Here is a 9,802-nt window from a genome sequence, read left to right as displayed (position 1 = left end):
GGCCGCGCTCCTCCGATCCTTCTCCTCCGACGAGCAGCCTGCTGCGGAGCCTTGCATGTGGATCGCACCTCGCCCGTGCCGGTGGAGCTCACAGCCACAGGTGGAGCACAGGAAGCGCTGGGGCCATGGCCGCCGCGGTGGCGAAACAGGCCATGCTTCAGTTGGGCCGAGGCCCAGCGCGTGGAGGAGGGGTGAAGCGCCTGGGAGCTAGTCGACGTTGGATCAGTGCGGACGGTACAGATGCTGACTGCTGAGTACAGTCGAAGACATCGACGTTAGAGGATCTGATTCCCTCCCCTCGACCCTCGTTCGTTGGTGTTCAGATTTGCCGGCGCCAGATGCATGCTAAACGACGAACTCGCTCGGTAACAGGGCTCGGATCTTGTCTTGTTCTTTGTAGAGCAAATTCCATGTATGTCATGGAAGTTTAACTCATCCCTTATGTGCCATCAAAATTTAGGCCATCCCCTCAGCCCCTACGTGCCGTTACCGCTATCTTTATCCCTGAAAAGCACCTTAACGCCGTTAAATCGTTTCCATCGTCGATCATTATTCCATTTTGCCCTTCCACGTCCTGTATCCCACACCGTCGGCACACATCGTTCTTCTCTGTTTCTTTCCCCAAATCGACAGTAGCCAAACCCTAGCCACCGCCACCATTCCTCAATCGATGCACGCCGCATCGCAGGAGGCTCGGTCGGGCGGCCGCGGAGTCGCTCGAGCGACGCTCCCCCAAGACGGCCCGCACGCGCGCTTCCTCCCGGCCTATGCGCCCGTCTAGACCGCTCGCACGGCCTATTCCCGCCCGTCGCGCCCCCTCCGCCAGTCCTCCCACCAGGAACGGCGGCAGTGGCTAGGGATGACCTAAATTTTGATGGATGAGTTAAATTTCCAATGGTACATAGGGAATTTGCTCTTCTTTGTACTAGCATATAGCGACTAGCGACTCCTTGGCGCGGCGTGTGGCCATCCAACGTCACATGATTCTACCAGTAGCGCTAGCTACTGCTGCTGGCTGCAGACCGGTTTTCCAGAATGCGACCTCACGCATTCTGACGCACACGTAACCAACCGCCTCGTCCTGGTCTCACTCCGGGCCCCGGTCGGATGGCGTGGCGCTCTCGCCGGAGCGCGCGAGCGAGCCCCACGCGGCCCGCGGTCCGCGGCCACGCCACGCGCACCACCAGTGCCCCACCAGCTGAAACTGAAACGGCAATGCAAACCCCCGCACCGTTTCCGTCGGTCCGTCCGACGGCGACTCCGCCGGTCCGTCCGACGGCGACTCCGCCGGCCCGGCTTGATCATCGGTGGACCTCCGCGCGCGCGCCGGCGGTTGCAGCCCGGTCGGCGGTCGCTCCCTCGTTACACGATGGGCGCGGCCGCGCGCTGATCGGCGGCAGTCGGCAGGCACCGCACCGACGCCGGGCGGCGACGGCGATCGTCGCGTGCGCGCGCAGTTTACGAACGGGTACGGGCTGCCATCGATGATACACGAAGTCGACCGACGACGACCGGGGAGGGAGACGTCCAGGTCCATGTGTTGTAGGCGTTTGCACGAACGACCCCCGAAAGGCGTATCCTCACCAGCTACGGCTTCACTCGCTCGGTCCAGTTGCTGTCTGTCCCCTTCGGCAGGTCCATGCAGCTGGAGCACAGCTTTCTTTCGTCGGCCTGAGGAGGGTCCCCGGCTGTCGTCGGCTGCACGAGTTTAATTTCTCACTTTCTTTCTCCCCGGCTTCTCTCGCTCGCTCCATCCGATTTCATTTACTACGCCGGACCAGAGCGACTCTAGTCAGAGCAGCGGCCGACCTCCATTTTCAAATACACTTTCCACTTTTGACCACATTATCTGTTTGTTTTAAAAATACTTGACAAGTTTTCCAAAATACGCTTTTCCATTTTGTCCTTACATAAAAATATTGTAGGGATTTCGCTTCAAAAAAAAATATTGTAGGGATATTTAAGAAACATTGTAAGACAGCTTTATAGAGTTCATTTTGGCAACTTCACTGATCATTCTTAAAAAGGGGTGCCTTGGCAATTATGTTTCGGCAATATTGACCAGTATTAAGAAACGGAGGATAGTATCAGAGAGCATGTTTCTAATGTAATAAATAAAATGAACCATTTTGGAAATTTTATGCGTCATAAGTTTTGCCTCAATCTGCTACTGCTAGTACCGAAAAAAGAGAGACAAGAGAAGACTCTATTCGTAGGGGAAGGGAGTCTGGAGGGAACAAGTGGCAACGCCGCAAGTACGAGTACTACGTGCTGCCACATGGCTGCCCGAGAGCAGCTCCACTTCCCTGAAGCACATGGCTCCACCGTTGCAGCACGAGCAGCCGCAGCGGTTGGTAGAAGAAAAAAAGAAAGAAAGAAATGGCAGGCAGGGCCGGCTCCAGCGCACGATGACGGCAGGTGGAGAGCGCCCCCGCACAGGAAAACTGTTCCGTGTCAATTTTCAGTATTCAGTACCGACTGATTACTACGTATAATCCACCGGCCGGCTCGGCACTACGCCCGCGGGGTGGTTACGGGGTGCCAATCACTCGCCGGCTTCCTCATCGTCGGTCGCCGCCGCTAATCAATTCGACCGGCCGGAGGCAGCGCCGGCCGTTGCCGATGCTCGCTCCGGGCACCGTACTGCGATCCCCTTCCCCGGAGGACGGCCGTTAAGGTTACGGACGCGTACTGCCAGGACCTTTACGTAAGGCAACGCGGGGATTTGGATAATTGGATTCCGGATTCGGCTGTCCTGGTTGAAGTTGGGCGAATCGAGCGCGAGTTTGTTCCTTTCTTTTTCGAGCGGATAACAAAGCTGTTGGTGAATAAAGAATGGAAGGCGCTCTCCCGTCTCCCCAGCTTGTCCCCCTCCTTGGCCCCGAGGAAAGCAACGGCTCACCGCAACAGTTACCACCACGGCACCACCCCACCCACCCACTACCACCGTGCCCTCTCGCAGCCTCGCTCCTGCACACCACGCGAGGCAAGTAGGCAACGCCTGCACGCGCCCACGACGGGTGACTGCCCTGCCGTGCTGTTCCGCGCGCAGCGCAGCACAGTGGACGACGACGCGCCCGCTGCCTGGCTGCCTGGCTTGCGTGTGTCAGCTCGCTACGGTTACTACTGCTCGCTGGCCCCCCACTCCCCTCCGCAATCTCCCAACTCGGCCACTCCATCCCAGCCAAGAAGAGAGAGAGAGAAGGGGCGGGGGAGGGAAAGGCCGAAAGGGGGAGATTCGTCTCGTCCTCGCTCTCTCGAGCGAGCAGGCGCGACCAACGCAGCGGTCCAGGGCCGGACGGAGGCAGCCAAAGGCAAGCGAGAGGAAGGAGAGGCGGAGACCGGAGGTCCGGAGCGCGGGAGAATCCTTGACTTGTTGGATGTGACGCGGGGCAGCCGCGCCCCCCTCCCTCCTCTGACCGGGCCTGCTCCTCTTTCCCTTCCGGTTCGAGGTCCGTCAGTGAAGCAGCAGGGCGGAGCTGCGCACTGGTGTCCCACGAGTGGTGGTCGGCGGAAGGAGCCCGCCCGGCGGCCCGGTTTCCCCCAGCCTTTCCTCCTTCCGCGCGCCCCACAGAGAGCCGGAGGAGGAGGAAAGCGGCGGGGAAGAGACCGCTTGGCGCCCCGCCCGGATTTCCGCCGAGAGGTTCGCCCCCTCCGATTCCTCGTGCTGCTAATCAGTGGTTTCCGTCTCCTCCCCCGCGTTCCTCCAAGATTTCTCCCTTCCCCCTTTCCTCTTCGACTTCGAGCGCTTGCCACGCCAGGGACCGAATTCCTGACGACGATTTCGCTTTGCGTTTGCCTTTGCGTTTGCACACAAGCAACTCTTTCCCCACATTTTTCTCCATCCAGGAGAACACATTCGTTCAGGACAACCACGGGGTTGGTTGGAGCCTGAACTGAAGTGGACGGTTGATTGCGAAGTATCTGCGTTCCTTGTTAAGCCCCCCTGCTAATTGCTTCGCTTCGAATTCAGCGGTTGTTTAAGGCTGCAGGAATTGATAGCGCAACCAGTTGTAGTGCTCTCTGCGCAAGATTTGGTTGGTGATGTTCTTCCACTCTCTTTCTCACTGCCCTCCCTTTTCATGATTTTCTTGTCGTGAAAAAAAGCTGGTTTGGGGACGACAGGACCACCGCCGCGCACATTGAATTTGATGCCATGATGACTTCCGGTGTTTGTTGAGCATGTTTCGGTTCGGACCGAATTCAATTCAATTCCTTACAAGCAAAGACATATATTCCCCAGACGTATCTCCTCCGTAACTTGCATTTCTAGCAGCAACATTTCTTGCATTTTTCACCTGTGCGCGCGTTTCAGGACGATTCTCGGAGCTTCAATCACTCACGTTGGATTGGTCTGCTCGATTTTCTTCCTCGTATTCTTTCTGAAATTATTGTTTGCCGCCGTACATTTCTTGCTCAATTTTCTTCTTCGTATCCTTTCTAAAATTATTGTCCGCCGCCGTGCATTCTTAAGATTCCATCCCGTACTCGCATCGCCCTGTGATTCTTAGTATGAGTAAATGCTATATCCCCAGTGACTTATGAGCCAGGTTTCTGCACATTATATCCACAAAAAGTTGTTACCTTTATTGCATTCAGGGGTGTTGGGTTTCACTTTTGTTAGGAATAGCCAGGCTGCCTGCCAGGTTTACTTCTAATTTTCTCCATGCCTTTATTTTGATAATCCCTTTTGTTCGATTGTGTAGAGTGATGCGCTTAAGGAGTTACGACAATGGCTTCATTGGTGCCTGGTGTCCTTGTGAAGCTCCTGCAGCATATGAACACCGATGTTAAGGTCGCCGGCGAGCATCGGTCCTCGCTCCTTCAGGTTGTCAGCATTGTTCCAGCACTTGCCGGTAGCGATCTTTTTACCAACCAAGGATTCTACCTTAAGGTGTCTGATTCATCCCATGCGACCTATGTTTCCCTTCCGGAGGAGCAGCATGATCTCATCTTGAGCGACAAGATTCAGCTGGGCCAGTTCATCCATGTGGACCGCCTGGAGGCAGCCACTCCTGTTCCCATCCTTAGAGGAGTCCGGCCAGTTCCTGGTCGCCATGCTTGTGTTGGCACACCCGAGGATCTTGTGGTAACCAGCTCCTCAAATTTTCATGGCAGCAAGAAGGCACAACCAACAAATGGATTGAAGGATGCCAGCAGCTTGTCTCTAGAAAAGGAAACGAGCAAATTGGAGAAAATAAATGCTTCACGCAAGCCTACTGGAGCCGAAAATAAGAAGCCAATGCTCACCAAATCAAACTCTTCACTGTCGAAACAAGCTTTGAATGGGATTGGTGGTAAGAAGGAATCAGTTAAATCAAAGGTGAAACCAGCTATTACGAGGTCAACACCTTCGTCTCCAACAAGTGTCTATTCTCTACCTGCATCATTCGACAGATTCTCTAATGATCTGAAACAGAGAAATAAAGTAAAAGGAGCTGAGAAAGCATCATCTTCTAGGCTTTCCTTGTTAGAAAAGGCAGCTTCTGTTTTGAAGGTTACTACTGCCGGGAGGAAGTCCTCTGCCAGTAATCCGATCAGTAGCTCTGTGTTGAGTATTGGATCAGGGCCAAAGGCCTTAAGAAGAAGCTGGGAAGGAAACGTGGATATTAAAGGAAAAGGCAATTCAGAATCAAAGACAACGAAACCTGACAGGAAGTCTGATAACAAGATCCCTGTGGTATGTAATGTATTGACTCTATTGGTTATGATAGATAACTGCACTTGATGCATTTAATTTATGTGATTAGTGATCAGCGATATCCACCGCTTTCTCTTGAGGCTGGTTCAACTTTTAGGATTTCCAGTGACAATAGATAATGGAACCTGTATCTCATCATATCTGTTTATTATTGTCTCGTCCATGACATCGTGTGTAGCAAGGAAATGTGATGTCGTTCTTTTTCCCCCATTTGCATGAACCATTGTACATTCTTAATATGCAGACTCCTAGACGAAAAACACCAGTGGATGAGAAAGTGTCACGCAAAGATGATAGTGTGATTCAGAAAGCTGCTAGGAAGAGCACCGCAAGTGCTCCTTCAGATGATGCCGACAAAGCAGTTAAGAAGCATACTCCTACTGTAAAGAGAACTTCTGGGGTTTTGGGCAACTCGAATGCTACAAATTTAGTCAAGATTCCTCCCAATAGCAAAAAGCTAACAGATACAAGCACTTCATGGACATCACTCCCTCCATCTCTTGCCAAACTAGGAAAGGTATGGCTATAGTTCATTGACGCAATTGATTTGGTTTTAAACTTTTGCTTGCACAATAGTGTGAAAGATCAAGCATTGCTGAGCGTTTTGATTTTAAATTGGCATACCATGTTGACTCTGTGACAGGAGCTTCTGAAGTACAGGGAATCAGCACAAATGGCTGCTGTTGAAGCCATGCAAGAAGCTTCTGCTGCGGAGAGCTTGCTCAGATGTTTAAGGTACTTTTTTCTTCTGGACACAAGCCCTGCAATCATGGCAATTTTGTATGCTTTCTAACTAGTTCTAGGCACATTTTTTTTATTGGTAGACTGCGACATACCATTTGATATATTCCCCATGACTCTGAGTTGTTTTGCTATCCGATCCATTCCTTTATCCTATCTTGTAGCTCCTAATGCACGCGTTCTTTTCAAACTGCGACTTTATTCTGTACTTAAATTTGGGCACAGCATCCCTAGCTTATAGATAATTATAGACATATGTTTGACACTTAGATGGCATCACATGCTTTGATGATCTGTCTATTAAATTATAATAGAAGAGAATCTTGTGATTTGATTGGGAATTCTGGCATATTTTGCTAGCTTCTATCCAATTACGCAAAGATATGGCACCTAGTAATGGCAGCATACTCTGCCTCCATTTAATTCAAACTAGAAAAGTTCTCGGTATGAATCAATCTTCTAATGAATTTCCAAGTTGGACTTGCACTCCTGTGCTCTTGTAGTTCAAATGCTGCATCTTCTACTATTTCGGTATTCTGGAAATCCTTTCATAGGAATGAGTCAACTATGCATCAAGGGCAAAGTCTTACGAAGCCTTCAAGGGTTTCACATGCATCTAGCCATAGACAGCCTTGATTGCCTGTTCCTGTGTTGATGAACATGCTAGATACAGGACTTGTGATCCGGCGCTAGGACAGGTGGTATCAGCTGTGCTTTTAGCAAAGCCTGCTGCTCATGGTCACATGGTTGGTTTGTGCTTGCACCTCACTGGGGCAAGGTCATGAACAACCCGTTGGTCTCATGGTCCAAATGTCTCAGTTCGAGCTGTCCAGCATGTTGCAATAATGCTATCAACCAGCTCGGTTGCTCCCTTTTGGAGCTCGACACCCATTCTGAGGTGGTCCCTGTTTCCCATCAACTTTTTTCTGATCTGAGGGCAGTTATTAGCTGTGAATGTTTTTACTTTTTACACATGGAGATTAACTTACATAACTTAACCTAGGTTTTGACTTTACCAGAAGATCTGAAGTTGAAACATAGTCGGCATTCTGAGTTACTACTATCTGTTTAACATTTGTGAAGCCCCAATTTGGACATGCTAGAAAGTACAAACTTGCAGATGGTACAACCCAGAGAACAAAAAATGATCTTGTATTGTGGTATACAGGTTTGCACACAGTCCTTGCCTTGGCGTGTACTGTGTGTTAGTTTTGCTTGTTGGCATCTACATGGTCCAGTCCAGGACATGGATCGACATGTCTGTGAACTGTCTCCGCGAACCATGCTATTGCACTGTATAATGATGCTTAAGATGTTGCACTGGACAAACAGGAAGTTTCTCCTGCTGTACTTGGAGGAGCTGCCTGCTGTTGTCTTCTACTAAAAGCACCTGTTTATTTACATTGCTAGCTCCAGTATGTTCTCACGTCAATCATATGATTGCTAGTGTTAAATTCTCTGTAAAATGTCTAGATTGCAACTCGATGCTGAAAAAATTACTGTCTCGTGATATATAAATGTCGGGAAATTCTACAGCAAGACCTGCAGCATAATGCCATTTTTTGCTGTATTTCTTTTTTCTTTTCTTGTACTATTTAGTAGTTAGTTACTGACCTCGTCTGCCTTATGTTGGCTGGAGCAGCTCGTACGCCGAGGTGAGCTCCACGGCGGAGGAGCAGAACCCGCAGCCGGCCGTGGAGCAGTTTCTCACCCTCCACGCCGCGCTCTCGCGGGCAACAGTGATCACCGACACCCTCACCAAGCCTACCGCCTCTGTGGCTTCACCGGACCGGTCGGCGGCCAGCGACGTGGGGACGGTGGCCTCCACCACCGACGAGGAGGCCGCGGCAGTCGCGGCCGAGCGCCGGAGACGAGCAACGTCATGGGTGAGCGCCGCTCTGGCCACAGACCTGTCCGCCTTCGGCCTCTACAACCTCAAACCAGTCCCCGCCACGGTCTCCTCGCCGTTGGCCGTGGTGGTCGTCGACGAGTCCTCGAAGCCGGCTGCGGCCGCGGCCACGGTTACGAAATCATCGCCGTCGCCTAAGTCGCGGATGTCCCCCGCGAAGGGCAAGGCGAGGACGGGCCCTGGCGCTACGGCGGCCGCAGCGGCGCTGACGACGACGCCCGCGCCGCCGGAGTGGGAGAGGGGAGGAGGCGCGGACGAGAGGGGCGAGCTGGCGAGGCGGCTCGGGGAGGAGTCGAGGGGCTGGTTCCTCGGCTTCGTGGAGCGGTTCCTGGACGCGGACGTGGCGGCGGCCGCGCCATGGGACCGGGAGCGCGCGGCCAGGATGCTCCCGCAGCTGAAGCGCGTCAATGACTGGCTCGGCGAGATCGGGAAGCGCAGCGAGGCTCCTCCACCGACGCTGCCGGACGCGGACGGTGAGGCGGCAGCCGCAAGCACCGCCCCCGTCGCCGCGAACGGCGGCCTAGGCGTGCCCGAGGAGACGATCGAGCGGCTAAGGAAGAAGATCTACGAGTATCTCCTCACCAACGTCGACTCCGCCGCCGCAATGCTCGGCGGCGGCGGCGGGCCGACCGCGCCGACAAACGGGAAGAAGGGCTGACACGTGGATTGGGCCGGTAGCAGTGTGAAATTTGATTGGGCCAAAAAATGGACTTGGCTAGCTAATCTAGGCTTTCTCTTGTTTCTTTACTGGGCTTTTGTGATTTTCTCTTGTTTCCGTTCTTTCTTCGAGGGTTTATTACAGGAAAAAGAAAAGGTGATGAAAAATTGACCTGTATTTATCACTGATGACGACTGGGTGGCTCCGAAATAATTATATTGCTCGATTGGATGGGTTTGTTCTGATTTTTTCGGGCTGGAAAGTGATTCTTTGCCTGAATATTATCTGCCCACCTCATCCATGTTCTTTTCCATCCATCAGTGGAAGTTTTATAGAGAGTTTTATCCGCATTAATTTCTATACCATATTAACAATTTTGCTGATTTGAGGGTCTTTACGAGGAGAGGGAGGATGTAGTTTCATGGAATGAGAGGAGTTTCATCCCATGAAACCTATAAACCTATAGTTACCTAGTTTGCGTGATGACATTAAAAATGGCTTAATAAACATCTTTGACCTTCGGAGTAACCGAGGAAAATCTCTTGCGCTGTCACGTGCTGGTCTGTGTAGTCAAAGTGTCACCCACTCGCACGGAACATGCTTAATTAAATCGGCCGTGCCGTTAATAATTGAAGATCAACGAAGTACTACTCTCTATCCAACGAAGGAAGGCTGTTCATTAATCTTCAAAACTTATTCCATGAAGAGTATTCATGTAACTTTCGGACAACCTAATAAAGACCCTCATGCAGAGCTGAGCCGGCAAAAATCGAGGCCCTATACTAAACTCTAA

The 9,802-nt window shown here is 51.9% G+C and overlaps 1 protein-coding gene across 2 annotated transcripts; it reads left to right on the top strand.

Moving 5' to 3' along the window:
• Positions 1-3,022: 3,022 nt before the first annotated feature.
• On the top strand, positions 3,023-9,363 carry LOC101763990 (PHD finger protein rhinoceros). 2 transcript variants are annotated; one of them, XM_004957303.4, is made up of 5 exons: positions 3,023-3,643; positions 4,707-5,680; positions 5,946-6,218; positions 6,345-6,436; positions 8,085-9,363. In XM_004957303.4, the coding sequence occupies exons 2-5, from the start codon at positions 4,733-4,735 to the stop codon at positions 9,007-9,009; spliced, it is 2,238 nt and encodes a 745-aa protein (XP_004957360.1). In that variant the 5' UTR covers positions 3,023-3,643; positions 4,707-4,732; the 3' UTR covers positions 9,010-9,363. The 2 variants fall into 2 exon arrangements, with proteins under 2 accessions (XP_004957360.1, XP_022679893.1); XM_022824158.1 differs by lacking the exon at positions 3,023-3,643 and adding an exon at positions 3,650-4,037.
• Positions 9,364-9,802: the final 439 nt, after the last annotated feature.

The sequence above is a fragment of the Setaria italica genome, chromosome II, assembly GCF_000263155.2.
Source record: "Setaria italica strain Yugu1 chromosome II, Setaria_italica_v2.0, whole genome shotgun sequence".
NCBI classification, from domain to species: Eukaryota; Viridiplantae; Streptophyta; class Magnoliopsida; order Poales; family Poaceae; genus Setaria; species Setaria italica.
The sequence above is the reverse complement of the archived record's forward strand: the minus strand, read 5'-3'. Positions and strand labels throughout refer to the sequence as shown.

Bases quoted from the DNA above. Each gene is read 5' to 3' on its own strand.
- LOC101763990 (XM_004957303.4), top strand. From the start codon at position 4,733: ATGGCTTCATTGGTGCCTGGTGTCCTTGTGAAGCTCCTGCAGCATATG. The intron at 5,681-5,945 runs GTATGTAATGTA...CTTAATATGCAG, and splicing joins CTGATAACAAGATCCCTGTG to ACTCCTAGACGAAAAACACC. The intron at 6,437-8,084 runs GTACTTTTTTCT...TGGCTGGAGCAG, and splicing joins AGCTTGCTCAGATGTTTAAG to CTCGTACGCCGAGGTGAGCT.